Source organism: Manacus vitellinus, unplaced genomic scaffold (genome assembly GCF_001715985.3).
Source record: "Manacus vitellinus isolate BGI_N305 unplaced genomic scaffold, ASM171598v3 scaffold_2_pilon, whole genome shotgun sequence".
Taxonomy (NCBI): domain Eukaryota; kingdom Metazoa; phylum Chordata; class Aves; order Passeriformes; family Pipridae; genus Manacus; species Manacus vitellinus.
In genome coordinates this window covers 52,574,008-52,600,077 of record NW_021940208.1, presented here as the reverse complement: position 1 = coordinate 52,600,077, position 26,070 = coordinate 52,574,008, and the positions used below count along the sequence as shown (strand labels likewise).

Here is a 26,070-nt window from a genome sequence, read left to right as displayed (position 1 = left end):
TTCTTGTACTTTTCTCAGGAGAAATTTACCCTAGTGCACGAGACCAACACAAGACTCTCATAGGCTTGAATGCTGGATACTACGGCCCTCAGTAGAGCACTATTAAAATTGCCAGGCAGGCTTTCAACGTGGGCTTGCTGTGGAGCTAAACATCTTGCAACAACACAGTTCTTTCAGAGCCAAACAGGGCACACCTCTGGGATGAAGCACTTCTGAATACATAGGCTTATCCTAAGCAATAAGCAATAAGCAAAGAGTAGGAGCTGGAGCTGTAAATCAGAAGTCTAAGGGAGTATGGGAAGAGTGAAAGCAAGAGTTTCCCTCTCCTTTGGCTTATAGGAAAAACATATCAAGTGTTATACAAAAATGTGAAAATCTGATAACTGAAGCATTCAGATATCCAAACCTGAAGCTATTCTGACTCAAAAAGAAATTGATACATTTGATTTTCAAGCGGTACAGACATCACACTTCCATGAAGATCAGTATGTTTCTCCATTGCCTGTTGCAAGGCAGAATTTCTTTAGAGCAGTATCTCATCCAAAGAATAGGAAGTGATCAGGAACTATCAGTGGCACTACTATTAGGGCTGTAAGTATGAGATTCCCTCTTGTGATAAATCCAATGTAATTTTATGTGTTCAGTGACATCAGTGAACACATAAATTTCAGTGTCTAATCACTGTCAATATAATACAAAAATGTCTCCCTTGGCACACCAATAAAACTGGGTGGGATTGAGTGCTGCAAACAAGAGACTCAAAACTCACTCTCAGGCATGGGAATTTTGTCAGAATTTTGTCGCCTCGGAGGAACTGCTGAGCACAACCTAAACTTCTACATGAAACTGTTATGTCAGCAAGGTGAAGTAAGCCCAGTGAAAAAATGCCACCACCTGAAACTGATATTTTAAATGGCAATCACAAGAGGTAAAATAAGTTTAATGTATATAGTTTGGCAAAGCTGCACTCTGCTTCTTTAAGAATGCATTACATTATGAGCATTCTTATTACAATTTTATTGCAATATTCAAGGTGCACTCAGAAGATACTATTTTTTTAAAATATGTGTTTATTTGTTTACATCTTATTTTACAACACTGTACCAGCCTCCAGTTTCATTTCTAAAATGAAAGCTAGTGATATTTCCATATCAAAGTTTAAAATTAATTTGCTTTTTGAGACATAGCCCTTGATCTAAAATAGTTCATTTTAATTAGGACATTCAATTTTCTCTAATGAAATCAAGTTCCATTTACCTAATCCAAAACTACTTTCTGAAAGAGCTACAAGCAGTACCTTTGCTCAGCACAAGCCCTTGTAAGGCTTTTCCGCATCAGGAGATTGTACCTACACAGCTAAACTGATTTCAGATTGATCTACTAAAATCCCTTTAAAATGTTACCCATAACGAGGTCTACCCCACTTCTGGATCAGTTTTATCAAGCAGATTTAAGTTTCCTAATGCAGACCAGGAATTGATAATAAAAAATCAAGTACCATTACAAATATGTGTTAGGATGGAAAAACTAATAAAAAATTGTCCCACCTCCCAGAGCACAACTGTCTGGACCTGCACATCCTGGAGCACTGCCATCTCCCACCACCATTTTTGTACAACTTCCTTCTTCCCTTTGCCCTCCTCTCTGGAACATGTTATGTACATGTAGACCATGCCAGATCATGTCTGCTTCTCATTAAGAGAATGTACAAGACATTTCTGAGGAACGCTTTGCATATTCTGGCTCGATGTTAGGATGATGTTCTGCCCCCATGCACAGCTCAGAGGCACGTGGATGGATCAGGGCAGAGATAACCAGTGCATGGGCACAGGCAGTGAAAAGCACTCCCTTCCCCTGCTGTGACAGCTCTATTTAAAGTAAATGTTTGTCTGGGGGAAAGCCTGTCTTTATCAATTTTGTACGTGTCATCAACACAGAGAAATGCAATAAATACCACACATTATTACAAACTCTGAAACACCTTCAGTTCCTTGCTGACTGCAGTTTTCACAATGCAGCGGCACGGCAACAAAATTATTTAAAAAACTGCATACCTTGAAACACAGCCAGGCTGTCATCCATTTGACCACTTTCACAACCCAAAAAACATGCTTGTAGAGCTCAGTATTCACTACTCCAGGGTCTACTACATTAGCAGTCACATGGCTTCCATTTGCAGTCAGAAGATGCTGTAGTCGATAGGTAAATAACACAAGGGCAAGTTTGCTTTGGGCATAGGCTCCATGGGGTGAATACGAACATCTGCACACAGGAGAGAAAAAAGAAGATGCACATAAAAATAACCAGAAGGGAAATAAAATTGCACAAACATCAAATGTACTTCATTTTGCAATATCCAGCAAACAGCTATACATTGAATCATCAGAAGAAACAGATTATCACTGGCAAGCGTGTTGTTTGCTCAAGTTCTGGTGATTATTCTGTCAGACACCAAGCCTTATTTATGTCAGGGAGATTTATTAAAATAAAATTACACAATACTTGTTGGAATCTCTATGTCAAACTATTTAAACTAGAAATGCTGAGGCATCAATCTCCAAAGCCATCATTGCCTTGAGACCCTCAAACTTCTCTCTTTCACTCCTCTCTTCCCAAACATACATACCATGTTCCCACCTAATAAATCTGATCATACCACTCCTGATTATCATTATTATTTGTATTGCATCAGTATCTACTAGTTGAAGGTTCCTGTGTTGGGCATGGTAGAGATGAGTAAGGTACTCATTGCACCTGCCCCAGTGATGCCTCAGTGTGTGCACAGTTAAAGATATGGATAAAAATATGGGCAAGGAGAGTGGCTGCAAGTGTAACCACATTATGCCCTATACAGACTTTAAAGCATAGATGGCTGGCTGGGTCTATTCCAAAGAGGTATTACAAAGGAACACAAATTCTGGGAGTTACAGCAAAACCTGTTGAGACTCCTGTGCACCTTTCTCATCTGGATGTCAAATGTGCCTTTCTTTAAAGTCAAGCTTTCTAGGAACTGCTGATTAGTTGGGTTTCATTGCACGTAGGCAGCAGTACATTTCTTTCTTTTCTAATAAGCAGGCTAGTTTCAGGTAAATTAGCAGGTATGTCACTTAAAATGCTCCTCCAGACTGGGGCCTCAGCATCACTTCCACAAATTCCTATGCCATGACAATTCACTCCTGTAATTGCTACAGCCTCTCATCTAACCTTATTTGTCCTTAGCAGAACCAAAGGTAAGTGGTGGTACTTCAAACAGCTCATAGGCAAAGCAGGCTGGAGCCTAAAGCAACAGGTTCCTGGGGATAGTAAAACTGCTTTGGTCCCCATCCACTTTGCCTCTGCCACAGCCTGGGGAAGTGATGTTGCATGCTGCCGCTGCCCATGTGGAGTCAGGGGTTAGGACCTGTGGGGCAGCAGATGAAGAGTGGTGAAGAGTGATAGAGGGACACAGACCAAGAGCAGAACCCTTCTTCCCAGTTCTCTCCTTCCCCCAGATGTTGTCCTGCCTCTGTGGTGGCCACAGCTACAGCTCTATCCTCTACACTTTCACTATTGGTGCAGCAAATGCCTGGACCCGGGATGCTCCTACTCTGCTGGAAAGCCTGCTTATAGTTTTCTGTGGCTGCTACTACATGCAAGTTCTTTTATTTTGAATGAGCAGCAAATATATGAGTTCTTTTTGTTATCTCATTCTTATTGAATATCTTATTTATAATATGCTGTACACTTCACCACAGAAAGCACAGGATGTTAAGAAACAGGCAAACTCTCTGCAGAGGTATAAGGCTACTGAAGCAATTTAACTGCCCATGTTATTTGAAAGTACTCAGAAACTTGGAGACACAACAGTAAATCATACAGCTCAGCTACAGGAAGGAAAAGACAACAATGCTGAATGTCCGGTGCATCTCTTTTCTTTTTTTCTTCTTTTTTTTTTCCCTGTTCTATTCTTGCTGAAGCAAATCACGAACAAATGGTCTACAAAAGAGTTATATAAATTGAGAACAAAAAAGGGCAGCTGATTATAGGTGGCCCTTGCACCAACAAACGGTTTCAGCTGTAACATGCTGGATAATGTAGCTCCACTATCATAAAGATATCACCTGCACCTTCGGGCAAAATGGGCTATTTTAAGAATAAAGAACAATCACTGCATGAATACAAAAGTGAGTTGGCATTAGTCAGGAAATTGCAGTTACATTTTAAATTCAGTAACGTCTGTGCTCTGATCTGAGACACTCAAAATGTCACCTTATGCTTCATGCATATTTCAACCCTTTTAACTTGAAGGACCAGATCCTCAGCCGCTACAGGCTTCTCTTGTGCACAGCCATGTGGGGCAGAGCTCATGCCACCCCTGGGAAGAAGCACTCATCCCAAGCTGCCTGGGGCAGCCAGTTGGCAGCTAACCCTGGCACTCCTCCATCAGTGCCACCATCCCCCACTGAATGCAACCTGGGGCACAGGACAAGCTTCCTGAGTTGAATTAGAGTGATCTTGTCTGGCAAGTGGATCGCAGGTAAGCATGGCTGGGGACTACTCTAACTTGTTCTGCCTGGGTCTAGTCTGGCCTTCAGTAACCTTCAGATGCCAGGCAAGAGGATGGTAGACTCTCCCCACGATTTCCCATTCCCACATTTTGTGTGAGTGTTGTTTTGACTTACCTTGTGGCAATGAAGCATGAAATACAAGGGCTGGATCCTCAAAAGCCTTGTATTTGCATAGATATCTATGTCAGAGAAACACGAGTGCTGAGAAGATATAAAAAGCTACCCAATCAATGAGGAAGCCTTTTATATCACAGTGCAGAGATGCAAATGATTTGCAAGGCAGCAGAGAATCAGACTTCAATAACATGCTATAGATTTAAGGATATAAAATTGGATACACAGAGCAGACCCTTTTGGCAGAACCCCTGCAATGATTACCTGCTCTCTTCTCATTTTCTTTGTGTGTGCTTTTTGCTTTCCAGGAACCTAACATCAATGGACTACATAAGACAGAGGAATAACATGACACAGAACTGACAAGGATTTTTGTTGAACAACTGTTTTGTTTGTGAGACCCCATTTTACTAGAATCATGTTGTTTAAATGCCACGTTGAAAAAAAAAATCAGCATTGGTTACTTGACTTCATTACGTCAGTCTTAACTTTATGTATCAGTAAAACAGGCGCACTTAGGCTTCTGCACCTATACCATGATTGCATCTCCCATGCACATACATGTAGAATCACAGAAGGGTTTGGGTTGGAACAGACCTTTAAAGACCACCTAGTCCCACTTCCCTCCCATAAGCAGAGACGTCTTTCCACTTGACAAAGTTGCTCAAAATCCCATTCAACCTGGCTTTAAACATTTCCAGGGATGGGGCATCCACACTTTCTTTGGACAACCTGTTCCTGTGCCTAATCATCCTCATCATAAAATTTTTTTTTCTTTTGTCCAGTCTGAGTCTACCTTCTTTCAGTTTAAAACTGTAAAATGTATTCCTCTTACGCATGGAATTATCTGGCTTTAAAGCCTATGCATCTTAATCTAGCCTCTCTTGGCACTTCATGCTCTGTATGTACCTTTTCCACAATAAATGAAAGTATAATTGCATAGTAAAAAACACTGACATTATGCACTTCCACATTTTCTGAAGGCTCTAAAATCTTTCTGAAATGAAAGTGCATGCAAGAGGCAAACCATCCCAAAGCAGAACACCGCTTACCAGAAAACTGTGCTGGCACATATGAGGTGCCTGTGACTCTTGGACCCTTGAGGACACAGGGTATTGATGCTTCACAATAAGGCAGGCAGGCTCTCAAGCAGAGAAACTCTGTCTCCTAAGAAGGTGACCAGCCAGGCTCCCAACTCCCAGTGGTATCCATATAGGATGCTGGCCAGTTGGCTAGACCTGGAAGTACTGGGGTTCAATGCCCAGGGATTCATCCTAATAAATGTTTGAGGGACGCCAAACAGCACGTGCTGTGATATGGCAAACCTGTACACAGTCAGCAGCTAGGAAAAGTGTAGCAAGGACTTCGTAGGAAGAAGTTCAGGGGGAAAGCAAGGCACATCTGGCATCAGGAGCTTTGAAAAGTTCATGCTCACCCACTCATTGGAGTGGGGTTCTCCATGGACCACTCTTTCTACCATGGAAAACAGTGTCCCCTGGGGGATGCCCCTTCATAGTATTTTGTTGAGTCACTGCTGATAAAACAGGGCAATGCCCAACTCACTAAACGAAAACTACAGGAGGAGGTAAGGCAGATAGAGTTTATTTAGCTGCTTTGAAATCTGGCTAAAAGGGCAGTTATATACGTGACCTTCTCCTTCCTTTGAAAATAATGTTTTATTGATTCTATATTGATGAATAAAAGATCAGAATAAAGCAGGTTCTACATTTTCTGTCAAATTAATTTTTAGCAGGAATTCTTAATTTTGGCTTAAGATTTTTTTGCAACATAGCCTACATGTTTGAATTGTCATTACAAAAATTGTATTTCTGCCAGAGCAATTTTAATATTTAATATTTAATTCTGGAGTGAATGCCTTGTGGTTTGTTGATTTTTTTATTTTGATTGTTTTTCTTTTTTTCTTCTTTTCCACTAGAAGATGATTTTGCCACTTATCTCCATGGTGCTGTCTCCAGCGGCACTCTCCCTATACAATGTATTTGTAAAAAATAATGAGAAGCCAAATTTCAAACTGAAGCCTGCAGTAGCTAATTAGGTGTTAAAATATGAACTCAGCTGCTATCCCAGTTTGAAAACTGGATCCATGTTTAGCATGTCCCTTGGCAATCAGTCTTCTTCTTGTTTCTTTTCTGGCTGGCTTTAGTTGGTCTGTGTTCTGTAGTGGTGTCCCACTTACGTCCAGTGATCTCATGTTTAGTAAAGAGCATTAAGTAAGTTCAGGGTACCCACTGAGTAACAGCGGAAACAAAACTGCTGCTCAGCACAGATCACTTCCTTCACACCCCCTGTGCATGGGCCTTCTTGTTGCTCTCAGCTTTTTCACTCTCATTCACGGCTCCTTTAGCATGCGGAGGAAGCGGATAAGGACCAACTGACAGCACCCTTTCCCTTCCCCACCACATCTTGCTTCAGCATGAGGTTTGGGGGACCTGTGACTATCCAGACTGACACACAGGTCAGCCTGACACACTGACAGCCGGTGAAGGTTTCCTGATGTTGACCTCTTTCACACCACACGTGTCTTGCACATGTCTTTCACCCATCACCATGCTTCCCAATTTCCAGGGTGTTAAGTAGAGGGCAGAGTGCACCAAGATCAAACTGCAGAACAACTCAGCTGCTATGTGCTCCATTAAAAGACAAGTGATGCAAAACGTGGCTGACATGCTGGGTTTTTTAATGAAAGGACAGCCACACAAAATTTCAATATAGTCCTTAGAATGAATCAGAGAATTAGGCAAAACACAGGCTTGCTGTATTAAAACGAGTAAAGCTTCCTAATGATTTATGTATTAATCTTGGAATACATCATCATCACTGCTTAGTCAAGACTATAAAAGTCTATTATTAAACTCTCATGAAGCTTTCACAGTCCTAATTTTTCTTTCTCTGGGGAATGCAGCACAAGATGCAGTTTCTTTCTCTTTTCCTATGATAAACCAAAGCCTGAGTCCTAAACATTGCTTATTAGATTAAAGCAGGCTTCCTGACAGTACTACATATATTTTCTGAATCTCATCAATTGGGATAAAAAATGATACACAGAGAATGAGAAAAGACTGAGACGGAGAAATGAGAAATGAGGAATGTAGCATCAGGGACTCCTAAAGAGCTCTCATGACCCTGTGATGAACTTGTTCAAAAGGAAGGCTACAAGACCAATACATGAAATTGGTAGTTCTACACAAACTAAAAAGTAAATAATTTATGTACTAATTTGTGACATAGACGTTACTTAAGCACCCATAGGACAGTGACACTTTCAGAGCAACCCACTGCACCCTATCATTCTGAACTATGGACAAAGACTGACCTCATCTCAGAGGCCAAATCTCTCTTCCTGCACTGAGCTCCTCAGTTCCACATGCTGCTCACACGCAGCTCTGGCCAAATCCGGGCTTTCTCTAGCGTCTTTATCTTACTGTAGTAAAATAACATTTTTCTTCTTAAAATTAGACTATAAGGGTAGAAACTCAGAGCTAGGAGATGCTCTCTTTCTCTAACAGGCAAAATGTTGGTGATAGTCTCAGTAACTGAGATCTCTGCAAATAAGTGAATCCTGCCTTGTGCTTAACCCATAATTCAATAGAAGCCACAAATTGGAAGCTGAATTGTGTTTTGGTTTCTTTTTTAAAGTCATGTTTCCCAACTTCCAGCACTTCACTGTATAAATACAAAGCATTTAGTGACTAGCCCCTTGTTACAGTCTGTGGGAAATGCAGAGGGAACAAAAATTAATTTATTGTCTCTGGAGGACTACATTTAGTAAAGGAACCTGGAATGTCTTTATTATAAAATCATTTATGAAAGGTAAAATAAGCAGAGGCTTTTCATCTTGGGTGTTACCGTCATCAAGACAGAATCAGTGCCTCAATTTTCATTTGGCTGATCCCTACTTCTCATGACAGGAGATGAGATGGCAAGTGCCCTTCTGATCTACTGAGTTTTGCTGTGTGCAGTTCAGTTGCTGTGTGCTCAGCACAGTTCCCAAATGTATCAAACATGGACTCAAAGGCTGGACATCTCAAAGTCTCATGAGAATCAGTATCTTTAAAAAAGTCAATTTTTTCTGTTTGTGTACAGTTGGTTTCAACTGTTTGGGATTATTTTAAATATCAATGGTAAATTCAAGTTGTAATTACTGTAATTTCATTCTCCTGGGAAATATATTTCTTTATTTAGAATGATATAAATTGCCTCTTTTCTATAGTCGGGGCATGTGATGCAGTATTAAGTACTTGCTAAGAGTTGAAGTGGTATTTGAGCATAATAGGATCCCTTCATTTAATTAAAAATCTCCATTAAAGAAATGAATGAGTAAATATATAAAAGGAAGCAAGATTTTGCCTTGCTGCAACTAAGAAAAAGATAAAGGCTTCAAGACCTACATTCTGGGTTCTCATGACCCTTCTGAGTGATGGGGAAACATCATGGCCATATATCTTGTCATATTATCTCTTGGATAATCTGGATCTCAGGTTATTGAAGATTGTTACACATCTTGTAAGATTATCTCTTGGATTATAAATGGGAGGAGGTTCTCTCCACCCATTTGTGGAAAGCTTCCGAAGTCTCCTGCAATAGAGCTTCTAAGTTGAAAGAAGCAATGAGGTTTCTTATGGTTTCTTCTCTTCCACCAGAAGGCATATAGGACCAAAAAATGGCCCAGTAATAACTTGAATAATCCAAAATATTTTTAAAAACCATCTTAAAACTGGTGTAGACTTTTGCAGACCAGCTGCACATTCTGAGATTTTCATTCTGGGACTCAAAAGGAACCATAGAGTCTGAATATGTATAAAAAAGTGCTGCCATTTCAAATCTAGTGGAGTGCATGAAATGTGGTTAGCAGATTTACAGTAGACTATGTTAGTGTATATATGAAGATAATTTAAGGTTTCGTTTTGTGGTGGGCTGAACCCACTGCCTTGGATTTAAAGAGGTGCTGAATGTGTTCTGCAAGTGCAAATATTCCCCACACTGAAGGACTGGTCTGTCTTACCACACATGTGGCTTGAATGTACACACATACTGCAAAATCATTTTTCCTTTGAGATGCCTGTAACTACTGTGCAGAAAACCCTACGCCATTAATCTCTGTCTACAGAAACAGCAAAATATTATAAAGTCAGGCACAACATAATTTTGAAAATTAGTTTCTGTTTGTTCAAACAATTTAGCAACTTCTGCTTTTTAAAATTTTTCTTATGCAGTGAGAATATGAATATCACAGCTTCAAACTCAGTGATAAAAGTGACTGACTCCTAGAGTACGAGTTAAGACAAGGAACAAACTCACCAAGAAAGACAGCTATTTGTTAAAAACCATCACAAGAATTCTTCCTCTTAGGTGGAAGACCTTCCTAGATTAAAGAAGAAATACAGCTGAAATGCCAACAGGTACATGAGAAATTAAAATGTGGAAGTTTTTACATCCACGAAATTATTCAGTCCAGACATAGCAAGAAAGGCTTTTGTTTGCATACATCAACAGCAGCACTCATCCACTGTCAGAAACCACATGGGATGTAAATATGAAAAGGGCCTCTGAAGTGGGGGTGTCTTACTTAAGGAACATAAACAAGCCAACTTCAGCAAAACAAAAAAACCTACAGGAAAGGAGGAACATACAAAGTGGTCCACAGCCAGTATTGCAGACTGGCTATTTCTAAGTACCATAAAGCACAGTGTCAGCAATTGCTTTCTGTACTGTTTGGACTTAGAGCTGAGTTTTGGTTTTTGCTTTATAAATTTCTCAACACTGTGTCAGCCTGGAACACTATAAACAGGCTTCTGTAATGGAAACCCAAGCATTTCATAAGAAGGAGCACGGCATGGCCTGGGACCAGACCGCATGAGATCTCTTCCACTTGCAAACACACCAGAAGCAAGTGAAATTAGGCAGGTTTGGCTTTCTAGGAAATGACGAGAAGTTTCATGTCCAAACACTGAAAAACTAACACACAGTCACAGAGCTGCCCTGCTCCAGCCCAACTGAAAAAATAACTAAAAGAAATTGCCGAGCAATCAAACTGATTGATTGATTGATTGATGCTGGCAGTTCAGATACTAAACATGCCCACCACTCCTTTAACATCACTGTTAAAAGCTCTTGAGCTTCTCCTAAAGCTACTGTGAGCGACAGTGCTCCTTAGTCTGTCACTTTTGGGAGGCTGAGACAGTGCTGTGTACAGCCCTCCTCCACCTTCCATGGCAAGAAATGGAGGGCTACTTCAGCACCCAATATACGATGAGAACAGAAGAAATGGAGCAACAAAGCTACAACTACATAAGACATTCTGGCAGCTACATTCTGGGGGCTAAAATATTTTATATTTACAGTGATTAATTTTATTTAGAAAGCACAGTTTTCACAACATATTTTTAATAGAGAATTTAATCAAAAGACCAATTTTCATGTACAGGTTTAAGTTTTAACTGCTTGGTCTGCTGTTGAACAGATGAAGTTCTCCTTTGCTGAATGAAGAGGATTAGGACAGGGAGTAGATAAAAGGTTAAGAGTTACCAAATCACAGAGGCAGAAATCTGCCTTTGCCTCCCTACATAACACCTCATAATCTTTAATACATGTGGCAGGACATGGGATGTGTGGCTATGAAAAACCAGAGGCAAAAGCAGGGCTGAACCTGGAGGGGTTTTGTATAAAGTAAGCTGGTAATTTTGACTGTTTCTCTTAGCACATTATTCCAGGGCTTTACAGGCATGTGTGCCAGCCTTCCCCAGCTATGCTAGGCAGCCCGAAGGAGGAGATACTGTGATGATGGTAGTAGTTAAGGCAATTGAGAAGAATGCTAAAACTATTTGAATAATCAACCAGGACCTGAAGTTCAAAGCTTTTAAGGTTCACTCAGCCTTAATGAGTCTTTTTGCTGACAGGAAGATGTTAAACTAACTTTCCCTCTCAAGGGTGACAAGCTCTCTCCACTCCCAGTCCCTTTTGCCTTCTCTATCGCACAAATGCAATACATTACCTTTCAAATTACCATAGAACTGGTGCTAGAAAACAGCACATCTACAAGACTCACTGTCATGAGTGCCACAGAGACCTGGCTTCTCCCACCCAACCCAAGGTGCAGACAGGCTGGGCAGCAGGAACACCCCTATCTCACATACTTACCAGCATGTTGCAATTTTGAACGCTGTGTCCTATTGAATCATTAACCATTACTAATAATCTATTGTTAAGATCATTAAGTCCTTTTAGACAAGAAGGAATTTAACATTGTGACAACAAAGTAGCTACCTTTAATGGCCTTGAATACATAGAAGTCTGGCATTACCTTTGTACCCCTTATTGGTTGCAGAAATTGATAGGGATCACATAGATAAAATACTTGATGCGTATGAGCTAAAACCTCTTTTGGATTGATGAATTGGTTTGCTGATACAGTAGCCCATTTATTTTTTTTAAATTAATTTACAGAATTTGAGATCTGTACCTTCCCCAGCACAGTCATTTTCCAGGCCAGCAAGTCAATTTTTGCAATTAATGCTAATTGCTGCAAACACAAGGGATGATTTTGCAAAGCAGCAAATCCTTTTGCATTTATACAGAAAGTATTTGGCAAAGAAGGACTGAAATACCCTTTTGTGTGTGCAGTAAGCATTTGAATACTTATCATCTAACATAGACAGGGAAACTTGATAACCTGCTGCAGGAAGGACATATTTAACTGAATACAGCACTGTGCTGCAGTTGGTATTTGGTCCTGTCAACAGAACATGATTTATCTTGCAAATAGAACCAGAATATGCAATAAAAGTCATTGTGGGGAAGCTGCTTAAACAATAGAACTCAAACAAAACCATATATTCCTCAAGTAAAATAAAACCTATAATAATACATATCTATCTTATGATTTAGAAGAATCTTTTATGATTAAAATTTCTGCATTTTCACAGCATTTTATTTAACCACAGTCCAGTGACACAGCTCTTACACGTAATTGCGAAAAGTCTTCTGTACCGACTAACATGGATTTACAGAAAAGGGGTAATAATTAAAATCCCTTCTACTTCCTTTTACAAATTTTCCTTTATTATATAAAAATTCGGAAAAAAAGACCCAACAGTACTATGCTGCTACTATGCTATATCACCTTTATGTTTGTTTTCACTTCAATTGAAGATATTACACTTCCAGCTCTTTCAGTCAAAGAGAATAAAGAAACTTTAAGTGACAGATCAATTGTGAGAAGGCACTGGAGGAACAAACCAGGAATTCAAAAAATAAAAGCTTTTCCTTGGAAAAAATGTTGACTCATGAAACCATTCTCAGAGGAAAAAAAAATCTGCTTTAAAGAAATGTACAGCTTAAAAAAAAGGAAAATTAGTTTGAAACTGATGGAGATACTTCAATAGGATGGCTTAGAAATTAAAGGTTTGGAGTTTCAGTTTTATTGTCATACTTCAAAATCCAAATGCCAATGTACTCACAGGGATAATTACAAATAAATTAAAACCAAAATATTTTGAAATCACTGAAATCAAATATTTTGGTTTGAAAAATGGATTTACATTTTCCAAAAGTAATACAACATTTTAGCTTTTAGTTGCTGTTCATGGAAAATATTTTCAAAAATTTCAATAATGCTGATGGAAAAAAATCCTCAACTTTCTGCCCAAATTTAATACAACTTTTTTTACCAACAAACATCACACACACAGAAGAAGACATGAAGGACATGGCTTATCCAAGAACAGGAGGTTTCCAGCCACTTTACTTGACAGATTTTCCCACCAGTACATAATACTTCCTGTTACAGTTCCTTATGAACTGCTTAACAGAGGAGACTAACTGGACCTGTCTGGTCTCTTCTGAATCCTCCCAGGTGCTGGGCAGAGCTGTTTACCCTATTTTACTCATGTGGCAGCTGGGAATTTTGCAATTCTTTTCATTTAACCTCTATTGTCTCTGACATGATTCATGCACTAGGGCAACAGGGAAAAAGTATAAAAATTATATATTATATATTCAGCTTGGAGAGTTTCAAAAAATATCAGCTCTTTCTGCAGTTGGAAAGCAGAGAAAAGAGAAGTGTGACTAACTCTTCTTAAATATATAGAAGATGTGCACCAGAAAAGGAGCTGTGTTACTGTGGTGGGAGAGTTCATATATCTGTGATTCACAACATTACAGGGCCCATTTGGTATGCAAAAAGAGAGGATGATAAAAGGAATAGTTAGTCATGGAGAAAAAGCTAGACAGAACACACAAAGATGCTAACTTCTGGGAAAGGGTGCATATTTAAGTGTGATCCACAGTCTGGGAAAGGTAATAGAGTTTTTTTTCTTTATTTTCCTAAAATACCTTCTTACTTTGGTTGGTAGAGTACTCGAAGGAGTGTCCTTCATCCCACCCTTGAAAGAGCACCATGAACTCCAGTGCACTGCTCAAGCCTATCTCTACCTAGGTAGATGGTACATTATTCTTCAAGCTTTTGCTAAAAGCAGACAGCCAAATTCTCTCATGACCATGTTCTTTTCTCCTCTCACTTTAGAAAGTATTCTTTAAGGCAGGCAGAAGAGGAAAAAACGACATGCCAGCTGTGCTGCTGGAGCACATAATGTATAATGCTTTGCATGCAATTGCTGAAATCACCACTGTTGAAATGCTTGCAGATAGATGGTGTTTCTGTTAAACTTTCACCTCCCTGAAAATAGTCATATTTAAAGCAGGGATGAAGGAGAATGATTTGCCTTAGGGATCCCCCTTGTCGACTCATGTGATTGCTGTTGAAAATGGTCTGGATCTAAAAGACCACAAAGGTGTTTGATGTTCTTCATATATATCCTTCAGCAAAAGAACTGGGAGAACAGTCAGTGCTCCTGTGTGTTTGCATTTTCAATAACACACGTGAAACAAGCTGTGCCCTGCCAGTTTGGAACAAGCTCTATCCTGCCTTGATGTACCTATGCTGTGTCTCTTCTACTGGTATGTGTGAAGAGGGTGGGTAGGAAGGGGGAGAAATAACATTCATAGGGAAGAAAAAGGAGTGGGGCCAGGGGAAGAAGATAAGAGGAAGATAAATGGAGGGAAGGAAATTAATTGGTGGGCAGAAATAAGACACTGTCCAAAAAAAAAAGAAAGAATTTAGATAGGGAGGGAAAAGGCAATTGAGATAAAAATGCTCAAAAGACACAGGTGAAGAAGCAGGCAGGCATAAGGAAAGAGATAAAAAAGGAAAAAAAATAATGTAAAATGCATAGAATATAAAGACAAAATTAGATTAACCATCTCACCAAAAAGGAGCTGACAAGAGTAACATGGGGAAAATCAGATTGGTAAGATGGCAGAAATAAACCTAAAAGGAAACACAGAAGACAGTAACATAAGCTGCATTTAACAATGTTCATGGGACAGGCCTTCCAACAATTATTTGTTATGCTGTTGCCCTGTGGTCACTGATAGTGGTGACGTCTGGTTTCAGATCAGCTCTCTCAGCACCAAGGACAAGTTACAAGGAGAAAAGGACACAGCTGTGACTGCCAGTCCAGTCTCCTGAGTGGTAGAAGGATTCCATAGAAAAGTCTCTGGTAAAGCAGAGAACTGAACCTCAGTTTACTGTCTCCTTTAAGTCAAGACAGTCTTCTGCCTTTCCTTCTCTGCCGCGTTTGATGGATGAATCCCTGCTCTGCTACTGCCATTCACCTCCAGTCAGGACACTAACCCAACCAACATCTAGGAATAATGGACAAGAATATGGTAAACAATTCAGTATGCTGCCAGCAGAGAATACAGTCCCCCTTTCTCCAGTAATGACTCCAGATTGTTTTGCTGCCTTCCTGCAAGGTTAGGACTACCAACCAATCTGGGAACATACACCCAAGTCATAAAATGAATTATGGCTAACTAGTGCAACTCAAAATAAGGAAAAAAGGAGTAGATAATTTTTAGAATTATTTCCCATTCACACAAGAATCAAAAATGATAGATGGTGTCACTGGAGAACTGCAGCACCAGTGGAACACTGTTCTATCACAGTGTTTACCATGGGTGTCTTTACCTCATCCATTAAAGCTGTTAAACACTGCTCTGAATCACAAGGTATCTCTGAGGGCCCGTGGTGTAGGCAATTTCTGTGTATGATATCCTGCAACAGTCCTCTAGGGCTGCTAAACCACCCGCTCATGCTGTAGGCACACACTCAAACACACAAGTGATCTCACTGTTTTTGCAGCACTATTTATGGCAATAACAAACGATTCATCTGAGTGGGGGATTATTGTCAGTTAGGTCAAAAAAAAAAAATAACCAGGAGCATCTTCTTCCACCTGAACCAAGAAAAGGTTTGGAGCTGAATTCACACCCTGCTCTGGGTCCCACTTGTGTGCCTGTGTGCTTGGAAAGCAGGCACTGCTGCTGCCCCTGAGTGATTCAGAACATCCATGTGGGAACGAGCAGGCAAAATCAGTCAGAGTCTGTCGTCCTTTGTGGCCCTTCTTACATCAATAGTGTAGAAATGTAAAGGGCACGAACGCTGCAGGTAAATATGACTGGTGTATTATTAGTTTTTATGTCAGACAGGTCATGTCCTTGCTTAACCATAGCTTTCCTAACTGAATCATTTCTGGTTCCTTTAAAACATGGGCTAATAATGATGAATCAAAGGTAGGGATGATCCTAACTTAAAGAGGCATAGTACAAGACAGTGTTATAATCAAGGAAACTACTGTTATCTAGAGACACAGAACAGTTGCAATTAATTCTGCATTCCTCACTTTAGCCCAAAGACATACTAATAGCATTCCCCTTAGCCACCTTGCATGGTGCCATTCAGCACATGCCCATCAGAAACAATGAATACACACATCAACTGAAGAGTAAGGGTAATTTCCTGTGGTTGTTTTACAAGCAAGAGATTAAACTGTGACTACCCCACAGAGTTTAAACAATGGTTTGTAATAAAACTGATGCCATAACGTGTAATCAGAAGTTTGACATGCCTAATGCAGCATTCATATGTAAACTCTCTTCAGTAGAAACAGCCCAGCCCTCTAATTTCAGTCTTTGTTCCAAAACGAAACCTTGGGCCAGGTACCTGTGAACACGTGCTGAGGTCCCTGTCAAAGGATGGAGACAAAATTTCTCCATGGAATTAATGGAGACCTCAGACTGCCTCTGTGCAGGCAGAAGCTCTCTGGAGCCCATGAGAAGACAGGCTCTGTTTGAGCCTGTTAGTAAGCACATAATTGCCATGCATGACTGCATGGGGAAATTTTCAAGTTCATCTCAGTTACCCTGCCATTCCTCCCTTAACTAAACCACTCTACACAGCTCCTGTATGATACCAGAGACATTTACCACATCATTTGATGTCTTCCTACTGTTAGAAATAACCCATAGACATCCATCCACAGATTTTCTAAATGAAAGCAGTCACACAGAATTTGTCCATGCATTTTAACCCATCTTAATGGATTAAAAACCCCGGGTGGTCACAGCTCGGATCTCAGTAAGCTCTCCGGGAAGCACAGACAGGACACACAGACAGGAGCTGGGGCTCCAGCATTGGCAGTGAATTGCCAGGCTGATGTGTGAGGGTGCAAGGACCACAAGGGTGGGGACAGGGACAGGGATGGGCAGGATGACACAGCCTGGGGCTGAGAGGCAGATGGGGGAAGCTAGAGCAGAGCTGTGAGGGAAGCCAAGGGCGAGAACTGGCATGTCAGGAACATTGCAGGACAAGGCAGAGGCTAGAGGCGGAGGGAAAAGAGGACAGTGTGGTAGGAGCTGCAGGCCAGTGGGCAGAGCTGCCAGGGAGAAAGGAGTAGCAGGCAGCATGGGCCGGCGCAGCTGTGAGGCAGCTGGGCAGGAAGGGCTAACTGCCCCCCCAGAGCCAAGTCAGCATCCCCACGCTCAGCAGGCAGGCAGCTAGCAGCCACAGGCATCTGTCTGAGCTCATCTGAGGGCAGGAGCAGGGCCCCTGTGTATGCATCCACTTGAGGACGATGTCTATTAGCATTCACCCAAGCCATTTTAAAACATCCCAGTTATTGAGAGTCTCTCTGATAAGCAGTGACGAGTCCAGGCACTGCACCACTACCATCACCGCAGCATAGCAATCAGAAAGTGAGGCTTTCAAAGACCAGAATAAAAAACTAAGTTCAGAAGCTTATAAATTATTTGTATATTTGACTCAAGGCTGCAAGCTTTGTTCAAGCCTGAAAGATATTAAGCAACTGAGCAACTGCTTGAGAATCACCATTCATTTAAAAAAAAAAAAGGGCAACAAAACCCTACTACATTCAGTACTCAGTAATAACTCTCTCGGAGTTTAATCTGCACAGGTTTACTACAGATCACTGAATACCAAAAAGGGATCGGTACCTGCTTTGTAAGTCGTTTAGGTGCAATTCGCCTACATAATGGGTGGCTGATGAGACAGTGATGATCCTAGCGTTGTGACTGTGCGTTCCTGATTGCTTCAGCATATCCAACAGGAGGTTAGTCAACAGGAAGTGTCCCAAGTAGTTCAAGCCGAAGTGCTCCTCAAACCCATCCTCCGTCTTCCTTTCAGGGACCAGCATCACCCCAGCTGGAGGAAAAAGTAGAGGTAAAACTTGTTGATTTATTTCAGAGGAGCAGCAAGCTAGATGGAGCACGATCTCCTGCTGTAAAGTGTAAACACAGCATTTAGAGCAATGAGTGACTGGTGATGGTATGTGAAGTGTAGGCACCGAATGATTTCTGACAAGAAAAATGTCAAAACCCCCATTTCAGTTCCTTTATCCTGGTAATATCTAGATTGACTTCCTCCCTCCCTCCCTGCAGGACTGAGGGTAAATGAGTTCATTTGTGAAAAGTGTTTTGAAGACGTTAAAAGCTAAATTAACCCACTGCTGTCATGCCAGAATGCAATATTGCAGATCCACAAAAATAATTAATCCATCTGCAAGAGGGAGAGTTTGGTGATCCCAAGAACATTTCCTCCACCAAAGAGCACAGAGCAGTGGTGACTAGACCAGGAGAAGCAGCAGATCTGCTCTCCCAGACACCTTTCTCCTGAGTCCTGGCTGGAGTTTAAAGATCTGGTGAGTCTGCATCTGAAATCTGTAACTTCGATCTCACTGGTGTGGGTAAGAAAAGATGTAGTAAAGTTACCCAATATATCTTAATTACTGTGCTTACAAGCAGCTGCATATTGAAATGAGGTTTTCAATGCTTATTTTGGCAATATTTTTGCATAAATATCTACAAACCACAATTTTCAAACACAGTGTCTAAAATAAGTAAGTATCCACATCCCTAAAGTGCAATGTTGATTTCAGCATCTTGCAGAAAATTCTGAGCTCATGCATAAATTATATCATGTACTGAGGCTGTGTGGGGGATAACTATCCTGCTCAATTATAGCATAGATTTGAATACTATAAATTCTTCTTATTTTATTAAAATTTAATTACTGTACAAGTGGACATGACCTTCATAATTTAAATGCAGATGGACATGGTTCCTGGAAAATAGTGTTGTAGGATGCTTGTCTTCTCTCTAAAATACATGAATATGATACAGCAGAAAGGCCACCTCTGCTCACAGACATAAGAGAGCATCAGCTTAATCCTTGTGCTACTTCACCTGCCTATTATGTAGCCTTTATCATCCCATTTCTTGATGTCAGCCTGGTGATGGCACTTTAAATGACCATTTTAAATTGTACATGCTAAGCCTCTACACCACTCCTTTGGGGGTCCTGCCACCCAACAGTCCTGCTTTGTTGCTGCTGCTTGGACAGAAGGGGAGATATTTTCAGATGTTTTTAGTATGGCAAACACCCATAGCAATTCACCTATAGCTTCCTACTGCTTAATGGAGAAACTGGAGAAGGAGCATGAGGGGAAGAAACTTTAGAAGATCTTCTGGTTGAGAAATCAAAAGGTTTGGGTGTAACACAGTAACTTAAGACTGTACATAAACGATGCTGGCTGATGGTACAACAAAAGAAACACAACGCAAATTACATGATAAGGCTCTACAAAAGCTCTGATTAGCATCTCCCTCTGTCATTATAGCCACTTTCCCAGAACCCTCCGAATGACAGAAAAACCCAGCTAGCAGATGTGGTTTCTCTGCGTGTCAAATCTCAACTTCAACTATGGGAAGACACAAATTAGAGGGCATCTGGTGAGGTGTCACACTGTATTCTCCTTCTTCAGCAGCACTTAGTCTGATGGATGGGGCAAATTCTCCTGGAGTTGAAAACAGAGTTCTATTTCTTTTCTAAAGTGCATACAATCACACTTCGAACCATGGCTGGGACTGAAATCTGGTGTGAAGGTTATGGACAGACGCAAACGTGAGACAAGCCCAGTTGTGACTTTTTCTTGTTTTCTGGGAAGAAGGAAAAGGTGGGAACGGCAACAAACCTCAAGCTCCTAGACCAAGTCTCGGCTTGCTACAGTACAAGTTTTAACAAAGACAGAACTCAGCATGAGCTGTTGGAGGGCAGATGGGAACACTGCTGCATCTCAGAGCACCAGGGCTGATACAAGGAAAAGATCTGCATATATCTGAGGCTCATCCTGCCCTCCAAAGCTCTGACACTTGGAAAAGGCAGAAGGAAACAGTTTGCCAGAGGTCTGTTTGCAGCAACACTGGTAAAATACAAGCCCAAGAAAAGGCAGCCAACATAAAACAGCCTTGGCACAACAAGGTTGCACTGAACCCCAAATGCTGTTTCTGCATCTGCCGGGGCTGCTGCAGGGCTCACTGTAGGACCCCTCCATGCACAGACACATTTCTGTGGCTGAGTCAGACAGAGGGATGGAGGAATTTGTCCTGAGAGAAGTGTGTTAGACAGCTGCTACAGCCATTCAGCTTTGCATCATGACCAGCAGGCAAACACGGGGAGGCTGTCATTGCTCACATTAGCCCCGAGGATGCCTGTGCCACAGCAACTGCCCCCCTGACCTCCAGAGAGGCACAGGATTTCAAGAACACATAGAGGCTTTGCCCTCCACCCCAATTAGTCTCCACCATCTGCGCTGCGCATCCTGGAAGAAAAAACAGACCTGAGCTCAGGTCAGGAGACAGAAAAAAATTTCACTCATGCAATGCACAACTGTTAAGATACACACTTCCCAAAATTATTTTGCTCATTCTTCAGAGGTGCCCTCTGAGAAGAAATTGTGGTCAAGTGTTTGAGCAGTCACAATCACCTCTGCTTGCATTTGATGCTACTACAATTCCCTTTTTGTCTTCAATAGCTGGTCAAATAATAACAAGCCTGAACACCTTTGAAAGACTTTTTTTTCCTTTTTTTAAAGGCTCTCATCTTTGAGGTGGTTCATATTAAGGCTGTCAAAAAAATCTTGCCGTGCAGTCTGAGGGCAGTTTCTCTTATTTGAGGAGAAGCCATTTTAATTCACTGAAAGTGAGCATACAAAGGAATACCCAACAGGCAACTGAACCTGGATGCTTCCCTGAAAAAAAGGGAAAACCTTGGAAGTGTAACAGCAAACTCTCTTTTTTAAATTATTAACTACCTAACATTCAGTAGATACTAAAATTGGCATGCTATTGATTTTCTCTTGTCCAGAAACATCATCAGCTTTAGTTAAGGGCCCCAAATGGTAACTCAAAGAATGAAAACTGCTTCTATTTTTAATTCTTTGAATTAATCCAGTACTATATGAAACATTAGCAAACCCCTTATCTCTTCATTGCAAACTAAGAACAATTCTTCTAGTATGGAATCCATACAACTCAGTATCTTTCTGATTTTAATTATCAATAGTCAGCCTCATCATTTTTTTGGAGTGCATGTGAAATTTGAAGTGGCAGCACACAAACCATTAATGTCAAACACCTCACTTCTGATACAAGCATCTTATACTTTTTTTCCCCTGATTTAGCTGGATTGTCTCCAGAAGATGGCATGGCATTAGAAAATGAATTAATAAATAAGCTGAACATGAACTTTTACTTTGTAATTGATTAGCTGTTACTGAAATATTCCAGCAAAAGACTGACAGCATGTGCACAGAAAACTGCCTAAATGACACATGGATGTATGCTTTGCAGGAGTAGAAATAAAATAGAATAAGGAAAATATTTTTCTGCATAACTATGCTGAACAGCTGCTCTTCTTACAGATACAGTAATACACTCCAATGTGCTGCAGTTCTGCATTTATTGTAATATGGTCAAATTATACATATTTTTAATTAGCATTAATGAATAAAAAAAATTCTATCGTTTTTTGCTTCTATGACTAGGCAAAAGTTGTATTTTTCACTCAAAGAATGAATATACCTCAAGGGAACTGTCTTTGTAAACAGGCACTTATAGCGATTTTCTATTAAAGTTTCTAATGAAACTCTTGGTTTCTGATCCATCAATTAATCAAGTCTTGTGTGATTTTAAGAGCAAAATGGATCTGATAGCGCAACAACATAACCAAAAAAATTTATGATACTTGTAAATATTACAGGCCAGGCATACCACATTTTTATTGAATTATACAGGAGAATTTTTACTATGCCTGCTCATACTGCAGACGATGACAAACATTGCTGTAACTCCTGTACCTCCCACTGCAAAGACATCCTTCATCTCCATTACAAAATATGTTTTAAGAGCTGTAAAAATACAAATATTTCACTCATCTGAACATATTTACAGTGAGCTACTTGGAGGTTTTTAAAGTCAGTTCTCTCAAACCCACTACAAAAGAAAGATTTAGAATCTCTTTTTCACATGCAGAACAAAATGTCTTCCTTCCCAGCCAGGCTCACAGAAGAGGATGTGAGGGCAGATCCCGTTCACACAAGTCCTTTTATCCCTAGACACCCAAAGGCTGGGCAGATAATGCAAATGGTCAGCCAAGTAACACCTTCACAGCAGGAGGTGAACCTAAATAATTACATTCACCCAATTTTTGCTATTTACAGGGAAGAGATACATCCTGTATCAAAAATATTCCCCAGGGTAAAAATTAACTGAGACAGTACTTCCAGTAAAAGCACAAAGCCTTTCCTCCATACAGGCTTTGTACTGGTTTAGCCAATGCATTTAGCAGCATTTTCCATCCCATGAGTGCAGTCACACAAGGCAACCCACCTCACTTAACTGAATGTCAAAACCACTTTATTCTTCACACCCATACACCAAAACAGCTATGGATGTACCTACATATAAAATAGTATAGCCCACTTCTCTCCTGAACAGATGAACCCTGCAAGTTTCCTGGCTGGGCTGCCTATCCCAGATTGCTTGTTCCCCCTTATTCATCTGGGCTATGCGATCCTAGAATACTCCTGGTTAGTGAGCAACAAGAAGGGGCAATGCCTTATTGGAAGAATTGCCCCCAGAATTGCTTTCTGGAGACACAACTGTACCCACATGATTGTTTTTTTCAGGTACACCTCATCTGGGCTGCAGAGCAGTGAATTTAGAGCACTGCTGCGACACACTGCTTGCTAAGCCACATCCCTAACCCATAGTCCAGTGCTAAAGGTATGTCATATGCCTATTGGTATCCCACAAAAGTGTTCCAAGTCTAGACAGCACCAAACACAAAGCCAGATTAACAGTATATAAAAGCTGAAAAGGTAAAAATCCCAACAGTTTAGAAGAAAACCACAAAAATACAGATGAAGCTTGGTACAGCTCTCCAATGGTATGATCCTGCTTCTTGTCTCCTCAGAGAGCTCAGACTCTCGCTCTTCCTAATATCTTTTGAGCTCTTTATAAGTATATATGCAATTTTCTAAAGCAAAATGGGAAAAAAGTGAAGGAAAGCAAGAATTTTTACCCCAGGGCATAACAATGACATGTAGATGACACACATATTTCACACCAATGCACTTGACCCTTGAGGAGGTGCAAAGACACCTGCTGTCAGCCTGTCTGGCATCAGTGCTGGGACAATGTCCTGTGCATGGACCTTTCCTTGAGGGTATTAGGCACTGTGAAAACAGGTTTGATAAAGAGAAGGGACCGAGATTGGGTCTGCAGAGGAGATGATTTCAGTTTCCAGAGCATTCGGTCTTTCCTGTCTCATCCCAAGACATCTCCTCCACAGGAATCTGACTGAGCCTCTGCTCCAGCACAGAACAAGTTCCCTCCCACTAGCTCTCACCTTCTGCTCCCTTGCAAGAGGCTCTACCCATTGCCTTTTCTGCACAGTGGCTTCCTGAAAGTTTCCCCAACTCCCTGTGCCGGGAAGATGAAAGCCCTGACCAACCAAGGACAGTGTTCAGCTTCCCAGCCAAAGCTCCGGGCTGTGCTCCCCTCCTCCCTTACCTCCACAATCTGGTGATCTGATGCTGATCTTATCAAGGAACTGCATGTGTTTGGGAAGGAGGGGAGAGGTTCGGCCCCAGATACACATATCACCTTCATCTGCCTCTCTGCTTCCCTGCAAACAGTAAGTTCCTTGTCTCTAAGTTTCTTACTCAGCCACTCTAGCACCTTTGTGTCTCAATCACAAGATCACTCTGCACCCTGCAGGCATCTGCCTGTCAAACGCCTGGCTCACTGTCCTCTCACTTCTGCGGCTGGTTTCCTTATGGAACCATCATCCCTGGCTCTGAGGCTCCTACCAGCTTCTCCATCCCCCCTTCAGTTTCAACCAGTTGTGACTAAGTTACAAATTTCTTTCTACAAGTTATGTGGAAGTCGGTGACCAAGCAGAAGGAAAGTTCCAATCACATCCCCATCAGGAGGGGTAATTCTCATCTCTGCTAAACATCAGTAAACTTGCAAGTAAGAGATCAGTCAAGAACTGCCTCACTGCAACAGAATGTTCAATCAATGCCCAACAGAGACTCCAGCCCCCAAAATAAGGACTCAATTCTTGAGCATTATGTGGTGTCTAAGCATTTCCAAACTCTGATTGAGACATCTCCTACAGTTCAGACACACCTAATGCCTCTCTTCTTCCTCACTACCCATCCTAGCTCTGCTCCGATACTTACTTTCTTATTAATTTTCTGATATTTAATAATATATGCTACATTTATAGTTTAATTCTGTTTAAAAGACTTTCAATCAGCAAACTCAAATGTTTTGCAATCAAGGTTTCCGCCATCCTAATGGTTCCCAACTAAGAGTCCTGTTTACCATCCCTCCAATCAACTCTTCACAGTCTACTTTTCATAGGACAGAAACTTTTCATAGGGATCGTGGAGGACTGAAGCAACGAGTCTGGACTGTGGAGAGACTGGAGGAGCCTGAAGTGAGATGCAGTGCCCATCTCCACCCCAGCTCAGAGGCAGCCACAAGGAGCAGTTGGGACACTGGTGCCCAGTCCCAGTGCTGGTGCATTTGCCTGCACACAGTACCTCCCACCATGACTCAGGGTTGTGATTCCAGCAGAAAGAACTGCTCAGTCTCGATTTGGGACATGCTTGGTATAGGAATATCTTCAGCAAGTAAAGCATAAAAGGTGGTTTACGAACTGCAGTGCTTAACAGGCTTCTGACTTGACCTATCATAGGAATATTCCATGGGTGGCAAAGGTGCAGCCACCACTGACAAAAAGGCAGCATCTTGCCTGCATTCATTTTCAAACTGTGATAACACCAGAACCTTAATGAATGAAATTGCTGTCATTTTTGACATTAACAAAATCCTAAGATTTTGCCAGAAACATGTAAACTGTTTTATCTGGCATTACAAGGAGAAATAAATCAGCCTCAGGCAAATACTTGGCATGGAAGCTCTTAGCCCAAACATTAAAAGTTTGGCTAAGTAATGAGGAACTGAAAATTAAGTAATATCTACTGCTAGTGCTCCCAGACCCACCTATAATGCCCACAAGGAAGAAGTGGACTGTATTAAATGTGTCAAAAAAGAAAAAGCAATGCGTCTTTCCAGCAAAGGCAAGCTCTTAGTTTCTCAGCAGATTAAAGAAAAGAAAAAGAAAAAAAGGAGACAATCCATATTCAAGGACTGTGAGAACAACAACCAGATCTTGGTAGGTTCAGAACATCACTGAACAGGCTGTAATACCTCCTTAAGAACAGATCCACTTTCTGAATCAATGTCATGCTGCTACATGGTGAACACAGAAGGCTCAGGCTAGTTCCTTGGAAAATGTGTCAGTTAAAAAAAGAAAATACAATCCATAACAGAGGTTTGATTTTACACTAAAATATATCAGAACATTCATAATTGAGTCTAGTTAAAAAAAACCCAACCCTTTGTTTCCTAAAAACATGCTCAGCAACTATTTGGTTATTTAAGCTGGCACAATGATGAGTTATCCCATTCACAATCCTAAAATAAGACAGTCAGTCACAGCTTTCTAATTTAATAGGATGTTCTCTTAGAAGTAAAATATTTTGGTTTGCGATTTGTATAAAAATATTTTTACCTAAAAGCTATGAAAGGATTAGGTAAAAAAAACATGGCTCACTTCTGC

The 26,070-nt window shown here is 40.9% G+C and overlaps 1 protein-coding gene across 2 annotated transcripts in view; it reads right to left on the bottom strand.

Moving 5' to 3' along the window:
• Positions 1-26,070, bottom strand: part of DHRSX (dehydrogenase/reductase X-linked) — a 203,943-nt gene that overhangs the window by 28,721 nt on the left and 149,152 nt on the right. For both annotated transcript variants that reach the window (XM_029960845.1, XM_018071192.2), the window contains exons 5-6: positions 18,033-18,240; positions 2,055-2,262 (exon numbers count right to left, since the gene is read on the bottom strand). In XM_029960845.1, the coding sequence (XP_029816705.1) occupies positions 2,055-2,262; positions 18,033-18,240 (416 nt within the window). The remainder of the gene's footprint in view (positions 1-2,054; positions 2,263-18,032; positions 18,241-26,070) is intronic.